We start from the raw sequence: 22,787 nt of genomic DNA on the forward strand, positions 1-22,787 counted from the left end.
GTGTGTGTGTCTCACCTGTGTAGTAAACGATGTTGGTGTGTGTGTGTGTGTGTCTCACCTGTCTAGTAAACGATGTTGGTGTGTGTGTGTGTGCGTGTGTGTGTCTCACCTGTCTAGTAAACGATGTTGGTGTGTGTGTGTGTCTCACCTGTCTAGTAAACGATGTTGGTGTGGGTGTGTGTGTCTCACCTGTCTAGTAAACGATGTCGGTGTGTGTGTGTGTGTGTGTGTGTGTGTGTGTGTGTGTGTGTGTGTGTGTGTGTGTCTCACCTGTCTAGTAAACGATGTTGGTGTGCGTGTGTGTGTGTGTGTGCGCGTGTGTGTCTCACCTGTCTAGTAAACGATGTTGGTGTGTGTGTGTGTCTCACCTGTCTAGTAAACAATGTTGGTGTGTGTGTCTCACCTGTCTAGTAAACGATGTTGGTGTGTGTGTGTGTCTCACCTGTCTAGTAAACAATGTTGGTGTGTGTGTGTGTCTCACCTGTCTAGTAAACAATGTTGGTGTGTGTGTCTCACCTGTCTAGTAAACAATGTTGGTGTGTGTATGTGTTTGTCTCACCTGTCTAGTAAACAATGTTGGTGTGTGTGTGTGTGTCTCACCTGTCTAGTAAACGATGTTGGTGTGTGTGTGTGTGTGTGTCTCACCTGTCTAGTAAACGATGTTGGTGTGTGTGTGTGTGTCTCTCACCTGTCTAGTAAACAATGTTGGTGTGTGTGTGTGTGTGTGTGTGTCTCACCTGTCTAGTAAACGATGTTGGTGTGTGTGTGTGTGTCTCACCTGTCTAGTAAACGATGTTGGTGTGTGTGTGTGTGTGTCTCACCTGTCTAGTAAACGATGTTGGTGTGTGTGTGTGTGTCTCACCTGTCTAGTAAACGATGTTGGTGTGTGTGTGTGTGTGTGTGTGTGTGTGTGTGTGTGTGTGTGTGTGTGTCTCACCTGTCTAGTAAACGATGTTGGTGTGTGTGTGTGTGTGTGTGTCTCAACTGTCTAGTAAACGATGTTGGTGTGTGTGTCTCACCTGTCTAGTAAACGATGTTGGTGTGTGTGTGTGTGTCTCACCTGTCTAGTAAACGATGTTGGTTTGTGTGTGCGTGTCTCACCTGTCTAGTAAACGATGTTGGTGTGTGTGTGTGTGTGTCTCACCTGTCTAGTAAACAATGTTGGTGTGTGTGTCTGTGTCTCACCTGTCTAGTAAACAATGTTGGTGTGTATGTGTGTGTGTGTGTCTCACCTGTCTAGTAAACAATGTTTGTGTGTGTGTGTGTGTGTCTCACCTGTCTAGTAAACGATGTTGGTTTGTGTGTGCGTGTCTCACCTGTCTAGTAAACGATGTTGGTGTGTGTGTGTGTGTGTGTCTCACCTGTCTAGTAAACAATGTTGGTGTGTGTGTGCGTGTCTCACCTGTCTAGTAAACAATGTTGGTGTGTGTGTGTGTGTGTCTCACCTGTCTAGTAAACGATGTTGGTGTGTGTGTGTGTGTGTCTCACCTGTCTAGTAAACGATGTTGGTTTGTGTGTGCGTGTCTCACCTGTCTAGTAAACAATGTTGGTGTGTGTGTGTGTCTCACCTGTCTAGTAAACAATGTTGGTGTGTGTGTGTGTGTCTCGCCTGTCTAGTAAACAATGTTGGTGTGTGTGTGTCTCTCACCTGTCTAGTAAACAATGTTGGTGTGTGTGTGTGTGTGTCTCACCTGTGTAGTAAACGATGTTGGTGTGTGTGTGTGTGCGTGTGTGTGTCTCACCTGTCTAGTAAACGATGTTGGTGTGGGTGTGTGTGTCTCACCTGTCTAGTAAACGATGTCGGTGTGTGTGTGTGTGTGTGTGTGTGTGTGTGTGTGTGTGTGTCTCACCTGTCTAGTAAACGATGTTGGTGTGCGTGTGTGTGTGTGTGTGCGCGCGTGTGTGTCTCACCTGTCTAGTAAACGATGTTGGTGTGTGTGTGTGTGTCTCACCTGTCTAGTAAACGATGTTGGTGTGTGTGTGTGTCTCACCTGTCTAGTAAACAATGTTGGTGTGTGTGTCTCACCTGTCTAGTAAACGATGTTGGTGTGTGTGTGTGTGTGTCTCACCTGTCTAGTAAACGATGTTGGTGTGTGTGTGTGTCTCACCTGTCTAGTAAACGATGTTGGTGTGTGTGTGTGTCTCACCTGTCTAGTAAACAATGTTGGTGTGTGTGTGTGTGTGTGTGTCTCACCTGTCTAGTAAACGATGTTGGTGTGTGTGTGTGTCTCACCTGTCTAGTAATCAATGTTGGTGTGTGTGTGTGCGTCTCACCTGTCTAGTAAACGATGTTGGTGTGTGTGTGTGTGTGTGTGTGTGTGTGTGTGTGTGTGTGTGTGTCTCACCTGTCTAGTAAACAATGTTGGTGTGTGTGTCTGTGTCTCACCTGTCTAGTAAACAATGTTGGTGTGTGTGTGCGTGTCTCACCTGTCTAGTAAACAATGTTGGTGTGTGTGTGTGTGTGTGTCTCACCTGTCTAGTAAACGATGTTGGTGTGTGTGTCTGTGTCTCACCTGTCTAGTAAACAATGTTGGTGTGTGTGTGTGTGTGTGTGTGTCTCACCTGTCTAGTAAACAATGTTGGTGTGTGTGTGTGTGTGTCTCACCTGTCTAGTAAACGATGTTGGTGTGTGTATGTGTGTGTCTCACCTGTCTAGTAAACGATGTTGGTGTGTGTATGTGTGTGTCTCACCTGTCTAGTAAACAATGTTGGTGTGTGTATGTGTTTGTCTCACCTGTCTACTAAACAATGTTGGTGTGTGTGTGTGTGTGTCTCACCTGTCTAGTAAACAATGTTGGTGTGTGTGTGTGTGTGTGTGTGTCTCACCTGTCTAGTAAACGATGTTGGTGTGTGTGTGTGTGTGTGTCTCACCTGTCTAGTAAACAATGTTGGTGTGTGTGTGTGTCTCACCTGTCTAGTAAACGATGTTGGTGTGTGTGTGTGTCTCACCTGTCTAGTAAACGATGTTGGTGTGTGTGTGTGTGTCTCACCTGTCTAGTAAACGATGTTGGTGTGTGTGTGTGTGTCTCACCTGTCTAGTAAACGATGTTGGTGTGTGTGTGTGTGTGTGTGTGTGTGTGTGTGTCTCACCTGTCTAGTAAACGATGTTGGTGTGTGTGTGTGTGTGTGTGTCTCACCTGTCTAGTAAACGATGTTGGTGTGTGTGTCTCACCTGTCTAGTAAACGATGTTGGTGTGTGTGTGTGTGTCTCACCTGTCTAGTAAACGATGTTGGTTTGTGTGTGCGTGTCTCACCTGTCTAGTAAACGATGTTGGTGTGTGTGTGTGTGTCTCACCTGTCTAGTAAACAATGTTGGTGTGTGTGTCTGTGTCTCACCTGTCTAGTAAACAATGTTGGTGTGTATGTGTGTGTGTGTGTCTCACCTGTCTAGTAAACAATGTTGGTGTGTGTGTGTGTGTGTGTCTCACCTGTCTAGTAAACGATGTTGGTTTGTGTGTGCGTGTCTCACCTGTCTAGTAAACGATGTTGGTGTGTGTGTGTGTGTGTGTGTCTCACCTGTCTAGTAAACAATGTTGGTGTGTGTGTGCGTGTCTCACCTGTCTAGTAAACAATGTTGGTGTGTGTGTGTGTGTGTCTCACCTGTCTAGTAAACGATGTTGGTGTGTGTGTGTGTGTCTCACCTGTCTAGTAAACGATGTTGGTTTGTGTGTGCGTGTCTCACCTGTCTAGTAAACAATGTTGGTGTGTGTGTGTGTCTCACCTGTCTAGTAAACAATGTTGGTGTGTGTGTGTGTGTCTCACCTGTCTAGTAAACAATGTTGGTGTGTGTGTGTGTGTGTGTCTCACCTGTCTAGTAAACGATGTTGGTGTGTGTGTGTGTGCGTGTGTGTGTCTCACCTGTCTAGTAAACGATGTTGGTGTGTGTGTGTGTGTGTCTCACCTGTCTAGTAAACGATGTTGGTGTGTGTGTGTGTGTGTGTGTGTGTGTGTCTCACCTGTCTAGTAAACGATGTTGGTGTGCGTGTGTGTGTGTGTGTGTGTGCGCGTGTGTGTCTCACCTGTCTAGTAAACGATGTTGGTGTGTGTGTGTGTGTGTCTCACCTGTCTAGTAAACGATGTTGGTGTGTGTGTGTGTGTCTCACCTGTCTAGTAAACAATGTTGGTGTGTGTGTGTGTCTCACCTGTCTAGTAAACGATGTTGGTGTGTGTGTGTGTGTGTGTGTGTCTCACCTGTCTAGTAAACAATGTTTGTGTGTCTGTGTGTCTCACCTGTCTAGTAAACGATGTTGGTGTGTGTGTCTCACCTGTCTAGTAAACAATGTTGGTGTGTGTGTGTGTGTGTGTGTGTCTCACCTGTCTAGTAAATGATGTTGGTGTGTGTGTGTGTGTGTGTCTCACCTGTCTAGTAAACGATGTTGGTGTGTGTGTGTGTCTCACCTGTCTAGTAAACGATGTTGGTGTGTGTGTGTGTCTCACCTGTCTAGTAAACAATGTTGGTGTGTGTGTGTGTGTGTGTCTCACCTGTCTAGTAAACGATGTTGGTGTGTGTGTCTGTGTCTCACCTGTCTAGTAAACAATGTTGGTGTGTGTGTGTGTGTGTGTGTGTCTCACCTGTCTAGTAAACAATGTTGGTGTGTGTGTGTGTGTCTCACCTGTCTAGTAAACGATGTTGGTGTGTGTATGTGTGTGTCTCACCTGTCTAGTAAACGATGTTGGTGTGTGTATGTGTGTGTCTCACCTGTCTAGTAAACAATGTTGGTGTGTGTATGTGTTTGTCTCACCTGTCTAGTAAACAATGTTGGTGTGTGTGTGTGTGTGTGTGTCTCACCTGTCTAGTAAACGATGTTGGTGTGTGTGTGTGTGTGTGTCTCACCTGTCTAGTAAACAATGTTGGTGTGTGTGTGTGTGTGTGTGTCTCACCTGTCTAGTAAACAATGTTGGTGTGTGTGTGTGTGTGTGTGTCTCACCTGTCTAGTAAACGATGTTGGTGTGTGTGTGTGTCTCACCTGTCTAGTAAACGATGTTGGTGTGTGTGTGTGTGTCTCACCTGTCTAGTAAACGATGTTGGTGTGTGTGTGTCTCACCTGTCTAGTAAACGATGTTGGTGTGTGTGTGTGTGTGTGTGTGTGTGTGTGTGTGTGTGTGTGTGTGTGTGTGTGTGTCTCACCTGTCTAGTAAACGATGTTGGTGTGTGTGTGTGTGTGTGTGTGTCTCACCTGTCTAGTAAACGATGTTGGTGTGTGTGTCTCACCTGTCTAGTAAACGATGTTGGTGTGTGTGTGTGTGTCTCACCTGTCTAGTAAACGATGTTGGTTTGTGTGTGCGTGTCTCACCTGTCTAGTAAACGATGTTGGTTTGTGTGTGCGTGTCTCACCTGTCTAGTAAACAATGTTGGTGTGTGTGTGTGTCTCACCTGTCTAGTAAACAATGTTGGTGTGTGTGTGTGTGTCTCACCTGTCTAGTAAACAATGTTGGTGTGTGTGTGTGTGTGTGTCTCACCTGTCTAGTAAACAATGTTGGTGTGTGTGTGTGTGTGTCTCACCTGTGTAGTAAACGATGTTGGTGTGTGTGTGTGTGTGTGTGTCTCACCTGTCTAGTAAACGATGTTGGTGTGTGTGTGTGTGTGCGTGTGTGTGTCTCACCTGTCTAGTAAACGATGTTGGTGTGTGTGTGTGTGTCTCACCTGTCTAGTAAACGATGTTGGTGTGTGTGTGTGTGTGTGTGTGTGTGTGTGTGTGTGTGTGTGTCTCACCTGTCTAGTAAACGATGTTGGTGTGCGTGTGTGTGTGTGTGTGTGCGCGTGTGTGTCTCACCTGTCTAGTAAACGATGTTGGTGTGTGTGTGTGTGTGTCTCACCTGTCTAGTAAACGATGTTGGTGTGTGTGTGTGTCTCACCTGTCTAGTAAACAATGTTGGTGTGTGTGTCTCAACTGTCTAGTAAACGATGTTGGTGTGTGTGTGTGTGTGTGTGTGTGTGTCTCACCTGTCTAGTAAACGATGTTGGTGTGTGTGTGTGTCTCACCTGTCTAGTAAACGATGTTGGTGTGCGTGTGTGTCTCACCTGTCTAGTAAACAATGTTGGTGTGTGTGTGTGTGTGTGTGTGTCTCACCTGTCTAGTAAACGATGTTGGTGTGTGTGTCTGTGTCTCACCTGTCTAGTAAACAATGTTGGTGTGTGTGTGTGTGTGTGTCTCACCTGTCTAGTAAACAATGTTGGTGTGTGTGTGTGTGTCTCACCTGTCTAGTAAACGATGTTGGTGTGTGTATGTGTGTGTCTCACCTGTCTAGTAAACGATGTTGGTGTGTGTATGTGTGTGTCTCACCTGTCTAGTAAACAATGTTGGTGTGTGTATGTGTTTGTCTCACCTGTCTAGTAAACAATGTTGGTGTGTGTGTGTGTGTCTCACCTGTCTAGTAAACAATGTTGGTGTGTGTGTGTGTGTGTGTGTCTCACCTGTCTAGTAAACGATGTTGGTGTGTGTGTGTGTGTGTGTGTGTGTGTGTGTGTGTGTGTGTCTCACCTGTCTAGTAAACGATGTTGGTGTGTGTATGTGTGTGTCTCACCTGTCTAGTAAACAATGTTGGTGTGTGTATGTGTTTGTCTCACCTGTCTACTAAACAATGTTGGTGTGTGTGTGTGTGTCTCACCTGTCTAGTAAACAATGTTGGTGTGTGTGTGTGTGTGTGTGTCTCACCTGTCTAGTAAACGATGTTGGTGTGTGTGTGTGTGTGTGTCTCACCTGTCTAGTAAACAATGTTGGTGTGTGTGTGTGTCTCACCTGTCTAGTAAACGATGTTGGTGTGTGTGTGTGTCTCACCTGTCTAGTAAACGATGTTGGTGTGTGTGTGTGTGTCTCACCTGTCTAGTAAACGATGTTGGTGTGTGTGTGTGTGTCTCACCTGTCTAGTAAACGATGTTGGTGTGTGTGTGTGTGTGTGTGTGTGTGTCTCACCTGTCTAGTAAACGATGTTGGTGTGTGTGTGTGTGTGTGTGTCTCACCTGTCTAGTAAACGATGTTGGTGTGTGTGTCTCACCTGTCTAGTAAACGATGTTGGTGTGTGTGTGTGTGTCTCACCTGTCTAGTAAACGATGTTGGTTTGTGTGTGCGTGTCTCACCTGTCTAGTAAACGATGTTGGTGTGTGTGTGTGTGTCTCACCTGTCTAGTAAACAATGTTGGTGTGTGTGTCTGTGTCTCACCTGTCTAGTAAACAATGTTGGTGTGTATGTGTGTGTGTGTGTCTCACCTGTCTAGTAAACAATGTTGGTGTGTGTGTGTGTGTGTGTCTCACCTGTCTAGTAAACGATGTTGGTTTGTGTGTGCGTGTCTCACCTGTCTAGTAAACGATGTTGGTGTGTGTGTGTGTGTGTGTGTGTCTCACCTGTCTAGTAAACAATGTTGGTGTGTGTGTGCGTGTCTCACCTGTCTAGTAAACAATGTTGGTGTGTGTGTGTGTGTGTCTCACCTGTCTAGTAAACGATGTTGGTGTGTGTGTGTGTGTCTCACCTGTCTAGTAAACGATGTTGGTTTGTGTGTGCGTGTCTCACCTGTCTAGTAAACAATGTTGGTGTGTGTGTGTGTGTCTCACCTGTCTAGTAAACAATGTTGGTGTGTGTGTGTGTGTCTCACCTGTCTAGTAAACAATGTTGGTGTGTGTGTGTGTGTGTGTCTCACCTGTCTAGTAAACAATGTTGGTGTGTGTGTGTGTGTGTGTGTCTCACCTGTGTAGTAAACGATGTTGGTGTGTGTGTGTGTGTGTGTGTCTCACCTGTCTAGTAAACGATGTTGGTGTGTGTGTGTGTGCGTGTGTGTGTCTCACCTGTCTAGTAAACGATGTTGGTGTGTGTGTGTGTGTGTCTCACCTGTCTAGTAAACGATGTTGGTGTGTGTGTGTGTGTGTGTGTGTGTGTGTGTGTGTCTCACCTGTCTAGTAAACGATGTTGGTGTGCGTGTGTGTGTGTGTGTGTGTGTGCGCGTGTGTGTCTCACCTGTCTAGTAAACGATGTTGGTGTGTGTGTGTGTGTCTCACCTGTCTAGTAAACGATGTTGGTGTGTGTGTGTGTCTCACCTGTCTAGTAAACAATGTTGGTGTGTGTGTGTGTGTCTCACCTGTCTAGTAAACAATGTTGGTGTGTGTGTCTCACCTGTCTAGTAAACGATGTTGGTGTGTGTGTGTGTGTGTGTGTGTCTCACCTGTCTAGTAAACAATGTTTGTGTGTCTGTGTGTCTCACCTGTCTAGTAAACGATGTTGGTGTGTGTGTCTCACCTGTCTAGTAAACAATGTTGGTGTGTGTGTGTGTGTGTGTGTGTCTCACCTGTCTAGTAAATGATGTTGGTGTGTGTGTGTGTGTGTGTCTCACCTGTCTAGTAAACGATGTTGGTGTGTGTGTGTGTCTCACCTGTCTAGTAAACGATGTTGGTGTGTGTGTGTGTCTCACCTGTCTAGTAAACAATGTTGGTGTGTGTGTGTGTGTGTGTCTCACCTGTCTAGTAAACGATGTTGGTGTGTGTGTCTGTGTCTCACCTGTCTAGTAAACAATGTTGGTGTGTGTGTGTGTGTGTGTCTCACCTGTCTAGTAAACAATGTTGGTGTGTGTGTGTGTGTCTCACCTGTCTAGTAAACGATGTTGGTGTGTGTGTGTGTGTCTCACCTGTCTAGTAAACGATGTTGGTGTGTGTGTGTGTGTGTGTGTGTGTGTGTGTGTGTGTGTGTGTGTCTCACCTGTCTAGTAAACGATGTTGGTGTGCGTGTGTGTGTGTGTGTGTGCGCGTGTGTGTCTCACCTGTCTAGTAAACGATGTTGGTGTGTGTGTGTGTGTCTCACCTGTCTAGTAAACGATGTTGGTGTGTGTGTGTGTCTCACCTGTCTAGTAAACAATGTTGGTGTGTGTGTCTCAACTGTCTAGTAAACGATGTTGGTGTGTGTGTGTGTGTGTGTGTGTGTGTCTCACCTGTCTAGTAAACGATGTTGGTGTGTGTGTGTGTCTCACCTGTCTAGTAAACGATGTTGGTGTGCGTGTGTGTCTCACCTGTCTAGTAAACAATGTTGGTGTGTGTGTGTGTGTGTGTGTGTCTCACCTGTCTAGTAAACGATGTTGGTGTGTGTGTCTGTGTCTCACCTGTCTAGTAAACAATGTTGGTGTGTGTGTGTGTGTGTGTCTCACCTGTCTAGTAAACAATGTTGGTGTGTGTGTGTGTGTCTCACCTGTCTAGTAAACGATGTTGGTGTGTGTATGTGTGTGTCTCACCTGTCTAGTAAACGATGTTGGTGTGTGTATGTGTGTGTCTCACCTGTCTAGTAAACAATGTTGGTGTGTGTATGTGTTTGTCTCACCTGTCTAGTAAACAATGTTGGTGTGTGTGTGTGTGTCTCACCTGTCTAGTAAACAATGTTGGTGTGTGTGTGTGTGTGTGTGTCTCACCTGTCTAGTAAACGATGTTGGTGTGTGTGTGTGTGTGTGTGTGTGTGTGTGTGTGTGTCTCACCTGTCTAGTAAACGATGTTGGTGTGTGTATGTGTGTGTCTCACCTGTCTAGTAAACAATGTTGGTGTGTGTATGTGTTTGTCTCACCTGTCTACTAAACAATGTTGGTGTGTGTGTGTGTGTCTCACCTGTCTAGTAAACAATGTTGGTGTGTGTGTGTGTGTGTGTGTCTCACCTGTCTAGTAAACGATGTTGGTGTGTGTGTGTGTGTGTGTCTCACCTGTCTAGTAAACAATGTTGGTGTGTGTGTGTGTCTCACCTGTCTAGTAAACGATGTTGGTGTGTGTGTGTGTCTCACCTGTCTAGTAAACGATGTTGGTGTGTGTGTGTGTGTCTCACCTGTCTAGTAAACGATGTTGGTGTGTGTGTGTGTGTCTCACCTGTCTAGTAAACGATGTTGGTGTGTGTGTGTGTGTGTGTGTGTGTGTCTCACCTGTCTAGTAAACGATGTTGGTGTGTGTGTGTGTGTGTGTGTCTCACCTGTCTAGTAAACGATGTTGGTGTGTGTGTCTCACCTGTCTAGTAAACGATGTTGGTGTGTGTGTGTGTGTCTCACCTGTCTAGTAAACGATGTTGGTTTGTGTGTGCGTGTCTCACCTGTCTAGTAAACGATGTTGGTGTGTGTGTGTGTGTCTCACCTGTCTAGTAAACAATGTTGGTGTGTGTGTCTGTGTCTCACCTGTCTAGTAAACAATGTTGGTGTGTATGTGTGTGTGTGTGTCTCACCTGTCTAGTAAACAATGTTGGTGTGTGTGTGTGTGTGTGTCTCACCTGTCTAGTAAACGATGTTGGTTTGTGTGTGCGTGTCTCACCTGTCTAGTAAACGATGTTGGTGTGTGTGTGTGTGTGTGTGTCTCACCTGTCTAGTAAACAATGTTGGTGTGTGTGTGCGTGTCTCACCTGTCTAGTAAACAATGTTGGTGTGTGTGTGTGTGTGTCTCACCTGTCTAGTAAACGATGTTGGTGTGTGTGTGTGTGTGTGTCTCACCTGTCTAGTAAACGATGTTGGTTTGTGTGTGCGTGTCTCACCTGTCTAGTAAACAATGTTGGTGTGTGTGTGTGTGTCTCACCTGTCTAGTAAACAATGTTGGTGTGTGTGTGTGTGTCTCACCTGTCTAGTAAACAATGTTGGTGTGTGTGTGTGTGTCTCACCTGTCTAGTAAACAATGTTGGTGTGTGTGTGTGTGTGTGTCTCACCTGTCTAGTAAACAATGTTGGTGTGTGTGTGTGTGTGTGTGTCTCACCTGTGTAGTAAACGATGTTGGTGTGTGTGTGTGTGTGTGTGTCTCACCTGTCTAGTAAACGATGTTGGTGTGTGTGTGTGTGCGTGTGTGTGTCTCACCTGTCTAGTAAACGATGTTGGTGTGTGTGTGTGTGTGTCTCACCTGTCTAGTAAACGATGTTGGTGTGTGTGTGTGTGTGTGTGTGTGTGTGTGTGTGTGTCTCACCTGTCTAGTAAACGATGTTGGTGTGCGTGTGTGTGTGTGTGTGTGTGTGCGCGTGTGTGTCTCACCTGTCTAGTAAACGATGTTGGTGTGTGTGTGTGTGTCTCACCTGTCTAGTAAACGATGTTGGTGTGTGTGTGTGTCTCACCTGTCTAGTAAACAATGTTGGTGTGTGTGTGTGTCTCACCTGTCTAGTAAACAATGTTGGTGTGTGTGTCTCACCTGTCTAGTAAACGATGTTGGTGTGTGTGTGTGTGTGTGTGTGTCTCACCTGTCTAGTAAACAATGTTTGTGTGTCTGTGTGTCTCACCTGTCTAGTAAACGATGTTGGTGTGTGTGTCTCACCTGTCTAGTAAACAATGTTGGTGTGTGTGTGTGTGTGTGTGTGTCTCACCTGTCTAGTAAATGATGTTGGTGTGTGTGTGTGTGTGTGTCTCACCTGTCTAGTAAACGATGTTGGTGTGTGTGTGTGTCTCACCTGTCTAGTAAACGATGTTGGTGTGTGTGTGTGTCTCACCTGTCTAGTAAACAATGTTGGTGTGTGTGTGTGTGTGTGTCTCACCTGTCTAGTAAACGATGTTGGTGTGTGTGTCTGTGTCTCACCTGTCTAGTAAACAATGTTGGTGTGTGTGTGTGTGTGTGTCTCACCTGTCTAGTAAACAATGTTGGTGTGTGTGTGTGTGTCTCACCTGTCTAGTAAACGATGTTGGTGTGTGTATGTGTGTGTCTCACCTGTCTAGTAAACGATGTTGGTGTGTGTATGTGTGTGTCTCACCTGTCTAGTAAACGATGTTGGTGTGTGTATGTGTTTGTCTCACCTGTCTAGTAAACAATGTTGGTGTGTGTGTGTGTGTGTCTCACCTGTCTAGTAAACAATGTTGGTGTGTGTGTGTGTGTCTCACCTGTCTAGTAAACAATGTTGGTGTGTGTGTGTGTGTGTGTGTCTCACCTGTCTAGTAAACGATGTTGGTGTGTGTGTGTGTGTGTGTGTGTGTGTGTGTGTGTGTGTGTGTGTCTCACCTGTCTAGTAAACGATGTTGGTGTGTGTATGTGTGTGTCTCACCTGTCTAGTAAACAATGTTGGTGTGTGTATGTGTTTGTCTCACCTGTCTACTAAACAATGTTGGTGTGTGTGTGTGTGTCTCACCTGTCTAGTAAACAATGTTGGTGTGTGTGTGTGTGTGTGTGTCTCACCTGTCTAGTAAACGATGTTGGTGTGTGTGTGTGTGTGTGTGTCTCACCTGTCTAGTAAACAATGTTGGTGTGTGTGTGTGTCTCACCTGTCTAGTAAACGATGTTGGTGTGTGTGTGTGTCTCACCTGTCTAGTAAACGATGTTGGTGTGTGTGTGTGTGTCTCACCTGTCTAGTAAACGATGTTGGTGTGTGTGTGTGTGTCTCACCTGTCTAGTAAACGATGTTGGTGTGTGTGTGTGTGTGTGTGTGTGTGTGTCTCACCTGTCTAGTAAACGATGTTGGTGTGTGTGTGTGTTTGTGTGTCTCACCTGTCTAGTAAACGATGTTGGTGTGTGTGTCTCACCTGTCTAGTAAACGATGTTGGTGTGTGTGTGTGTGTCTCACCTGTCTAGTAAACGATGTTGGTTTGTGTGTGCGTGTCTCACCTGTCTAGTAAACGATGTTGGTGTGTGTGTGTGTGTCTCACCTGTCTAGTAAACAATGTTGGTGTGTGTGTCTGTGTCTCACCTGTCTAGTAAACAATGTTGGTGTGTATGTGTGTGTGTGTGTCTCACCTGTCTAGTAAACAATGTTGGTGTGTGTGTGTGTGTGTGTGTCTCACCTGTCTAGTAAACGATGTTGGTTTGTGTGTGCGTGTCTCACCTGTCTAGTAAACGATGTTGGTGTGTGTGTGTGTGTGTGTGTCTCACCTGTCTAGTAAACAATGTTGGTGTGTGTGTGCGTGTCTCACCTGTCTAGTAAACAATGTTGGTGTGTGTGTGTGTGTGTCTCACCTGTCTAGTAAACGATGTTGGTGTGTGTGTGTGTGTCTCACCTGTCTAGTAAACGATGTTGGTTTGTGTGTGCGTGTCTCACCTGTCTAGTAAACAATGTTGGTGTGTGTGTGTGTCTCACCTGTCTAGTAAACAATGTTGGTGTGTGTGTGTGTGTCTCACCTGTCTAGTAAACAATGTTGGTGTGTGTGTGTGTGTGTGTCTCACCTGTCTAGTAAACAATGTTGGTGTGTGTGTGTGTGTGTGTCTCACCTGTGTAGTAAACGATGTTGGTGTGTGTGTGTGTGTGTGTGTGTCACCTGTCTAGTAAACGATGTTGGTGTGTGTGTGTGTGCGTGTGTGTGTCTCACCTGTCTAGTAAACGATGTTGGTGTGTGTGTGTGTGTGTCTCACCTGTCTAGTAAACGATGTTGGTGTGTGTGTGTGTGTCTCACCTGTCTAGTAAACGATGTTGGTTTGTGTGTGCGTGTCTCACCTGTCTAGTAAACAATGTTGGTGTGTGTGTGTGTCTCACCTGTCTAGTAAACAATGTTGGTGTGTGTGTGTGTGTCTCACCTGTCTAGTAAACAATGTTGGTGTGTGTGTGTGTGTGTGTCTCACCTGTCTAGTAAACAATGTTGGTGTGTGTGTGTGTGTGTGTCTCACCTGTGTAGTAAACGATGTTGGTGTGTGTGTGTGTGTGTGTGTCTCACCTGTCTAGTAAACGATGTTGGTGTGTGTGTGTGTGCGTGTGTGTGTCTCACCTGTCTAGTAAACGATGTTGGTGTGTGTGTGTGTGTGTCTCACCTGTCTAGTAAACGATGTTGGTGTGTGTGTGTGTGTGTGTGTGTGTGTGTGTGTCTCACCTGTCTAGTAAACGATGTTGGTGTGCGTGTGTGTGTGTGTGTGTGTGTGCGCGTGTGTGTCTCACCTGTCTAGTAAACGATGTTGGTGTGTGTGTGTGTGTCTCACCTGTCTAGTAAACGATGTTGGTGTGTGTGTGTGTCTCACCTGTCTAGTAAACAATGTTGGTGTGTGTGTGTGTCTCACCTGTCTAGTAAACAATGTTGTGGTGTGTGTCTCACCTGTCTAGTAAACGATGTTGGTGTGTGTGTGTGTGTGTCTCACCTGTCTAGTAAACAATGTTTGTGTGTCTGTGTGTCTCACCTGTCTAGTAAACGATGTTGGTGTGTGTGTCTCACCTGTCTAGTAAACAATGTTGGTGTGTGTGTGTGTGTGTGTCTCACCTGTCTAGTAAATGATGTTGGTGTGTGTGTGTGTGTGTGTCTCACCTGTCTAGTAAACGATGTTGGTGTGTGTGTGTGTCTCACCTGTCTAGTAAACGATGTTGGTGTGTGTGTGTGTCTCACCTGTCTAGTAAACAATGTTGGTGTGTGTGTGTGTGTGTGTCTCACCTGTCTAGTAAACGATGTTGGTGTGTGTGTCTGTGTCTCACCTGTCTAGTAAACAATGTTGGTGTGTGTGTGTGTGTGTGTCTCACCTGTCTAGTAAACAATGTTGGTGTGTGTGTGTGTGTGTGTGTGTCTCACCTGTCTAGTAAACGATGTTGGTGTGTGTGTCTGTGTCTCACCTGTCTAGTAAACAATGTTGGTGTGTGTGTGTGTGTGTGTCTCACCTGTCTAGTAAACAATGTTGGTGTGTGTGTGTGTGTCTCACCTGTCTAGTAAACGATGTTGGTGTGTGTATGTGTGTGTCTCACCTGTCTAGTAAACGATGTTGGTGTGTGTATGTGTGTGTCTCACCTGTCTAGTAAACGATGTTGGTGTGTGTATGTGTGTGTCTCACCTGTCTAGTAAACGATGTTGGTGTGTGTATGTGTGTGTCTCACCTGTCTAGTAAACGATGTTGGTGTGTGTATGTGTTTGTCTCACCTGTCTAGTAAACAATGTTGGTGTGTGTGTGTGTGTGTCTCACCTGTCTAGTAAACAATGTTGGTGTGTGTGTGTGTGTCTCACCTGTCTAGTAAACAATGTTGGTGTGTGTGTGTGTGTGTGTGTCTCACCTGTCTAGTAAACGATGTTGGTGTGTGTGTGTGTGTGTGTGTGTGTGTGTGTGTGTCTCACCTGTCTAGTAAACGATGTTGGTGTGTGTATGTGTGTGTCTCACCTGTCTAGTAAACAATGTTGGTGTGTGTATGTGTTTGTCTCACCTGTCTACTAAACAATGTTGGTGTGTGTGTGTGTGTCTCACCTGTCTAGTAAACAATGTTGGTGTGTGTGTGTGTGTGTGTGTCTCACCTGTCTAGTAAACGATGTTGGTGTGTGTGTGTGTGTGTGTCTCACCTGTCTAGTAAACAATGTTGGTGTGTGTGTGTGTCTCACCTGTCTAGTAAACGATGTTGGTGTGTGTGTGTGTCTCACCTGTCTAGTAAACGATGTTGGTGTGTGTGTGTGTGTCTCACCTGTCTAGTAAACGATGTTGGTGTGTGTGTGTGTGTCTCACCTGTCTAGTAAACGATGTTGGTGTGTGTGTGTGTGTGTGTGTGTGTGTGTGTGTGTCTCACCTGTCTAGTAAACGATGTTGGTGTGTGTGTGTGTTTGTGTGTCTCACCTGTCTAGTAAACGATGTTGGTGTGTGTGTCTCACCTGTCTAGTAAACGATGTTGGTGTGTGTGTGTGTGTCTCACCTGTCTAGTAAACGATGTTGGTTTGTGTGTGCGTGTCTCACCTGTCTAGTAAACGATGTTGGTGTGTGTGTGTGTGTCTCACCTGTCTAGTAAACAATGTTGGTGTGTGTGTCTGTGTCTCACCTGTCTAGTAAACAATGTTGGTGTGTATGTGTGTGTGTGTGTCTCACCTGTCTAGTAAACAATGTTGGTGTGTGTGTGTGTGTGTGTCTCACCTGTCTAGTAAACGATGTTGGTTTGTGTGTGCGTGTCTCACCTGTCTAGTAAACGATGGTTGGTGTGTGTGTGTGTGTGTGTGTGTCTCACCTGTCTAGTAAACAATGTTGGTGTGTGTGTGCGTGTCTCACCTGTCTAGTAAACAATGTTGGTGTGTGTGTGTGTGTGTCTCACCTGTCTAGTAAACGATGTTGGTGTGTGTGTGTGTGTCTCACCTGTCTAGTAAACGATGTTGGTTTGTGTGTGCGTGTCTCACCTGTCTAGTAAACAATGTTGGTGTGTGTGTGTGTCTCACCTGTCTAGTAAACAATGTTGGTGTGTGTGTGTGTGTCTCACCTGTCTAGTAAACAATGTTGGTGTGTGTGTGTGTGTGTGTGTCTCACCTGTCTAGTAAACAATGTTGGTGTGTGTGTGTGTGTGTCTCACCTGTGTAGTAAACGATGTTGGTGTGTGTGTGTGTGTGTGTGTCTCACCTGTCTAGTAAACGATGTTGGTGTGTGTGTGTGTGCGTGTGTGTGTCTCACCTGTCTAGTAAACGATGTTGGTGTGTGTGTGTGTGTGTCTCACCTGTCTAGTAAACGATGTTGGTGTGTGTGTGTGTGTGTGTGTGTGTGTGTGTGTCTCACCTGTCTAGTAAACGATGTTGGTGTGCGTGTGTGTGTGTGTGTGTGTGTGCGCGTGTGTGTCTCACCTGTCTAGTAAACGATGTTGGTGTGTGTGTGTGTGTCTCACCTGTCTAGTAAACGATGTTGGTGTGTGTGTGTGTCTCACCTGTCTAGTAAACAATGTTGGTGTGTGTGTGTGTCTCACCTGTCTAGTAAACAATGTTGGTGTGTGTGTCTCACCTGTCTAGTAAACGATGTTGGTGTGTGTGTGTGTGTGTGTGTGTCTCACCTGTCTAGTAAACAATGTTTGTGTGTCTGTGTGTCTCACCTGTCTAGTAAACGATGTTGGTGTGTGTGTCTCACCTGTCTAGTAAACAATGTTGGTGTGTGTGTGTGTGTGTGTGTGTCTCACCTGTCTAGTAAATGATGTTGGTGTGTGTGTGTGTGTGTGTCTCACCTGTCTAGTAAACGATGTTGGTGTGTGTGTGTGTCTCACCTGTCTAGTAAACGATGTTGGTGTGTGTGTGTGTCTCACCTGTCTAGTAAACAATGTTGGTGTGTGTGTGTGTGTGTGTCTCACCTGTCTAGTAAACGATGTTGGTGTGTGTGTCTGTGTCTCACCTGTCTAGTAAACAATGTTGGTGTGTGTGTGTGTGTGTGTCTCACCTGTCTAGTAAACAATGTTGGTGTGTGTGTGTGTCTCACCTGTCTAGTAAACGATGTTGGTGTGTGTATGTGTTTGTCTCACCTGTCTAGTAAACAATGTTGGTGTGTGTGTGTGTGTGTCTCACCTGTCTAGTAAACAATGTTGGTGTGTGTGTGTGTGTGTGTGTCTCACCTGTCTAGTAAACGATGTTGGTGTGTGTGTGTGTGTGTGTCTCACCTGTCTAGTAAACAATGTTGGTGTGTGTGTGTGTGTGTGTGTCTCACCTGTCTAGTAAACAATGTTGGTGTGTGTGTGTGTGTGTGTGTCTCACCTGTCTAGTAAACGATGTTGGTGTGTGTGTGTGTCTCACCTGTCTAGTAAACGATGTTGGTGTGTGTGTGTGTGTCTCACCTGTCTAGTAAACGATGTTGGTGTGTGTGTTGTGTGTGTGTGTGTGTGTGTGTGTGTGTGTGTGTGTGTGTCTCACCTGTCTAGTAAACGATGTTGGTGTGTGTGTGTGTGTGTGTGTCTCACCTGTCTAGTAAACGATGTTGGTGTGTGTGTCTCACCTGTCTAGTAAACGATGTTGGTGTGTGTGTGTGTGTCTCACCTGTCTAGTAAACGATGTTGGTTTGTGTGTGCGTGTCTCACCTGTCTAGTAAACGATGTTGGTGTGTGTGTTTGTGTCTCACCTGTCTAGTAAACAATGTTGGTGTGTGTGTCTGTGTCTCACCTGTCTAGTAAACAATGTTGGTGTGTATGTGTGTGTGTGTGTGTCTCACCTGTCTAGTAAACAATGTTGGTGTGTGTGTGTGTGTGTGTGTGTGTCTCACCTGTCTAGTAAACGATGTTGGTTTGTGTGTGCGTGTCTCACCTGTCTAGTAAACGATGTTGGTGTGTGTGTGTGTGTGTGTCTCACCTGTCTAGTAAACAATGTTGGTGTGTGTGTGCGTGTCTCACCTGTCTAGTAAACAATGTTGGTGTGTGTGTGTGTGTGTCTCACCTGTCTAGTAAACGATGTTGGTGTGTGTGTGTGTGTCTCACCTGTCTAGTAAACGATGTTGGTTTGTGTGTGCGTGTCTCACCTGTCTAGTAAACAATGTTGGTGTGTGTGTGTGTCTCACCTGTCTAGTAAACAATGTTGGTGTGTGTGTGTGTGTCTCACCTGTCTAGTAAACAATGTTGGTGTGTGTGTGTGTGTGTCTCACCTGTCTAGTAAACAATGTTGGTGTGTGTGTGTGTGTGTGTCTCACCTGTGTAGTAAACGATGTTGGTGTGTGTGTGTGTGTGTGTGTCTCACCTGTCTAGTAAACGATGTTGGTGTGTGTGTGTGTGCGTGTGTGTGTCTCACCTGTCTAGTAAACGATGTTGGTGTGTGTGTGTGTGTGTCTCACCTGTCTAGTAAACGATGTTGGTGTGTGTGTGTGGTGTGTGTGTGTGTGTGTGTGTGTGTGTGTGTGTGTGTGTGTGTGTGTGTCTCACCTGTCTAGTAAACGATGTTGGTGTGCGTGTGTGTGTGTGTGTGTGCGCGTGTGTGTCTCACCTGTCTAGTAAACGATGTTGGTGTGTGTGTGTGTGTCTCACCTGTCTAGTAAACGATGTTGGTGTGTGTGTGTGTCTCACCTGTCTAGTAAACAATGTTGGTGTGTGTGTCTCACCTGTCTAGTAAACGATGTTGGTGTGTGTGTGTGTGTGTGTGTGTGTGTGTCTCACCTGTCTAGTAAATGATGTTGGTGTGTGTGTGTGTGTGTCTCACCTGTCTAGTAAACGATGTTGGTGTGTGTGTGTGTCTCACCTGTCTAGTAAACGATGTTGGTGTGTGTGTGTGTCTCACCTGTCTAGTAAACAATGTTGGTGTGTGTGTGTGTGTGTGTGTCTCACCTGTCTAGTAAACGATGTTGGTGTGTGTGTGTGTCTCACCTGTCTAGTAATCAATGTTGGTGTGTGTGTGTGCGTCTCACCTGTCTAGTAAACGATGTTGGTGTGTGTGTGTGTGTGTGTGTGTGTGTGTGTCTCACCTGTCTAGTAAACAATGTTGGTGTGTGTGTCTGTGTCTCACCTGTCTAGTAAACAATGTTGGTGTGTGTGTGCGTGTCTCACCTGTCTAGTAAACAATGTTGGTGTGTGTGTGTGTGTGTGTCTCACCTGTCTAGTAAACGATGTTGGTGTGTGTGTCTGTGTCTCACCTGTCTAGTAAACAATGTTGGTGTGTGTGTGTGTGGTGTCTCACCTGTCTAGTAAACAATGTTGGTGTGTGTGTGTGTGTCTCACCTGTCTAGTAAACGATGTTGGTGTGTGTATGTGTGTGTCTCACCTGTCTAGTAAACGATGTTGGTGTGTGTATGTGTGTGTCTCACCTGTCTAGTAAACAATGTTGGTGTGTGTATGTGTTTGTCTCACCTGTCTAGTAAACAATGTTGGTGTGTGTGTGTGTGTCTCACCTGTCTAGTAAACAATGTTGGTGTGTGTGTGTGTCTCACCTGTCTAGTAAACGATGTTGGTGTGTGTGTGTGTGTGTGTCTCACCTGTCTAGTAAACAATGTTGGTGTGTGTGTGTGTGTGTCTCACCTGTCTAGTAAACAATGTTGGTGTGTGTGTGTGTGTGTGTCTCACCTGTCTAGTAAACGATGTTGGTGTGTGTGTGTGTCTCACCTGTCTAGTAAACGATGGTGTGTGTGTGTGTCTCACCTGTCTAGTAAACGATGTTGGTGTGTGTGTGTGTGTCTCACCTGTCTAGTAAACGATGTTGGTGTGTGTGTGTGTGTGTGTGTGTGTGTGTGTGTGTGTGTGTGTGTGTGTGTGTGTGTGTGTCTCACCTGTCTAGTAAACGATGTTGGTGTGTGTGTGTGTGTGTGTGTCTCACCTGTCTAGTAAACGATGTTGGTGTGTGTGTCTCACCTGTCTAGTAAACGATGTTGGTGTGTGTGTGTGTGTCTCACCTGTCTAGTAAACGATGTTGGTTTGTGTGTGCGTGTCTCACCTGTCTAGTAAACGATGTTGGTGTGTGTGTGTGTGTGTCTCACCTGTCTAGTAAACAATGTTGGTGTGTGTGTCTGTGTCTCACCTGTCTAGTAAACAATGTTGGTGTGTATGTGTGTGTGTGTGTCTCACCTGTCTAGTAAACAATGTTGGTGTGTGTGTGTGTGTGTGTCTCACCTGTCTAGTAAACGATGTTGGTTTGTGTGTGCGTGTCTCACCTGTCTAGTAAACGATGTTGGTGTGTGTGTGTGTGTGTGTCTCACCTGTCTAGTAAACAATGTTGGTGTGTGTGTGCGTGTCTCACCTGTCTAGTAAACAATGTTGGTGTGTGTGTGTGTGTGTGTCTCACCTGTCTAGTAAACGATGTTGGTGTGTGTGTGTGTGTCTCACCTGTCTAGTAAACGATGTTGGTTTGTGTGTGCGTGTCTCACCTGTCTAGTAAACAATGTTGGTGTGTGTGTGTGTCTCACCTGTCTAGTAAACAATGTTGGTGTGTGTGTGTGTGTCTCACCTGTCTAGTAAACAATGTTGGTGTGTGTGTGTGTGTGTCTCACCTGTCTAGTAAACAATGTTGGTGTGTGTGTGTGTGTGTCTCACCTGTGTAGTAAACGATGTTGGTGTGTGTGTGTGTGTGTGTGTCTCACCTGTCTAGTAAACGATGTTGGTGTGTGTGTGTGTGCGTGTGTGTGTCTCACCTGTCTAGTAAACGATGTTGGTGTGTGTGTGTGTGTGTCTCACCTGTCTAGTAAACGATGTTGGTGTGTGTGTGTGTGTGTGTGTGTGTGTGTGTGTCTCACCTGTCTAGTAAACAATGTTGGTGTGTGTGTGTGTGTGTCTCACCTGTCTAGTAAACAATGTTGGTGTGTGTGTGTGTGTCTCACCTGTCTAGTAAACAATGTTGGTGTGTGTGTGTGTGTGTGTCTCACCTGTCTAGTAAACATGTTGGTGTGTGTGTGTGTGTGTCTCACCTGTCTAGTAAACGATGTTGGTGTGTGTGTGTGTGTGTGTGTGTGTGTCTCACCTGTCTAGTAAACAATGTTGGTGTGTGTGTGTGTGTGTCTCACCTGTCTAGTAAACGATGTTGGTGTGTGTATGTGTGTCTCACCTGTCTAGTAAACGATGTTGGTGTGTGTATGTGTGTCTCACCTGTCTAGTAAACGATGTTGGTGTGTGTGTCTCACCTGTCTAGTAAACAATGTTGGTGTGTGTGTGTGTGTCTCACCTGTCTAGTAAATGATGTTGGTGTGTGTGTGTGTCTCACCTGTCTAGTAAACGATGTTGGTGTGTGTGTCTCACCTGTCTAGTAAACAATGTTGGTGTGTGTGTGTGCGTCTCACCTGTCTAGTAAACGATGTTGGTGTGTGTGTGTGTGTGTGGTGTGTGTCTCACCTGTCTAGTAAACGATGTTGGTGTGTGTGTCTCACCTGTCTAGTAAACGATGTTGGTGTGTGTCTCACCTGTCCAGGTAGTTGACTATGTTGGGGTTCTTGTTTTCCCTCATGACCAGGATCTCATTGATGATGAGCTCCTTCTTGGGCTGCTGCTGCAGGTTCATCTGTTTAATGGCCACCTCCTGGCCTGTAGCGATGTCTATGGCTGTATATACCGTACCTGACGCACTAGAGGAGGGAGGAAACACAGGAGGGGAGAGAGAGACTTCTTTCATTTCAAAGTGAAGAAGTGTTTGTGTAGTGTGTGTGTGTGTGTGTGTGTGTGTGTGTATATATATATATATGTGTGTGTAGTGTAGACTCACCCTTGTCCAATCTTCTCGAAGCGCGTGTATTTCTTCTTGGGGTCTCCCACACTGACTATACTCCCTGAGAGGAGGGAGAGAGAAGTGAGGTTAATAAATTAAACACACACACAGAGACAGAGAGAGAGAGAGAGAGCGAGAGATACAGAGAGAGACAGCGAGAGAGATAGAGATACAGAGAGAGAGAGAGAGATACACAGAGAGAGAGAGAGCGATACAGAGAGAGAGAGAGACAGAGAGAGATACAGAGAGATACAGCGAGAGAGAGAGAGAGAGAGAGAGAGAGAGAGAGAGAGAGAGAGAGAGAGACAGAGAGACAGAGAGACAGAGACAGCGAGAGAGAGAGATACAGAGAGAGACAGCGAGAGACAGCGAGAGAGAGAAGTAGGAACACTACAGTACAAAGACTCTCAGAGACTTCACTTTAAAACTACGGCTGTCAGGGTCAGGTCAAAGACATGCTGGTCAGATTCAGACAGACGGGGAGAGAGAGAGAGCGAGAGCGAGACAGAGAGAGAGACAGAGAGAGAGAGAGAGAGAGAGACAGAGAGACAGTAACAGACAGAATCTCTTGTTGAGTCCACAGGAGGAGGGGAGACTGTCAGACGCTCAATTTCACAGAATCACTCGGTAACTCCAGGAGATTGGATGGTAGAGAGAGAAGAGGACCAATCAAATGCTAGGGTTGGACAGGAGGGCGGGAAGATATGTCTGAGTGACAGTATTGTTTCTTACCAGTAGAGGGAGACCTGAGTACTTCTGAGGCATGGAGCATCACAGGATGATATAGTTGAACTAGTTATACACACACACACACACACACACACACACACACACAACTCCCCCAATGGATTTGTGTCTGCATGTCTTGCTGTTTGGGGTTTTAGGCTGAGTTTCTCAACACTTTGTGACATCGCCTGATTTGTGACATCGCCTAAAAAGGGCTTTATAAATACATTTGATTGATTACAGAGTATACACACCATTCATCAATACAGAGTACCTTAGTGCACAATGACAGGAGATGGTACCTGGGATCTGAAACCAGCAGCCAGCTCAGTTCACTTCTAATGCAACTTTCAGAATACCTGTGTGTGTTA

At 45.7% G+C, this 22,787-nt stretch overlaps 1 protein-coding gene across 1 annotated transcript in view; it reads right to left on the bottom strand.

The window, feature by feature from the left end:
- The window catches only part of LOC109904826 (serine/threonine-protein kinase PAK 1), a 69,532-nt gene that overhangs the window by 7,424 nt on the left and 39,321 nt on the right, over window positions 1-22,787 (bottom strand). The window contains exon 7 of the mRNA XM_031790721.1: window positions 21,389-21,501. Within this exon, the coding sequence (XP_031646581.1) occupies window positions 21,389-21,501 (113 nt within the window). The remainder of the gene's footprint in view (window positions 1-21,388; window positions 21,502-22,787) is intronic.

The sequence above is a fragment of the Oncorhynchus kisutch genome, linkage group LG15, assembly GCF_002021735.2.
Source record: "Oncorhynchus kisutch isolate 150728-3 linkage group LG15, Okis_V2, whole genome shotgun sequence".
In the NCBI taxonomy this organism is placed as follows: domain Eukaryota; kingdom Metazoa; phylum Chordata; class Actinopteri; order Salmoniformes; family Salmonidae; genus Oncorhynchus; species Oncorhynchus kisutch.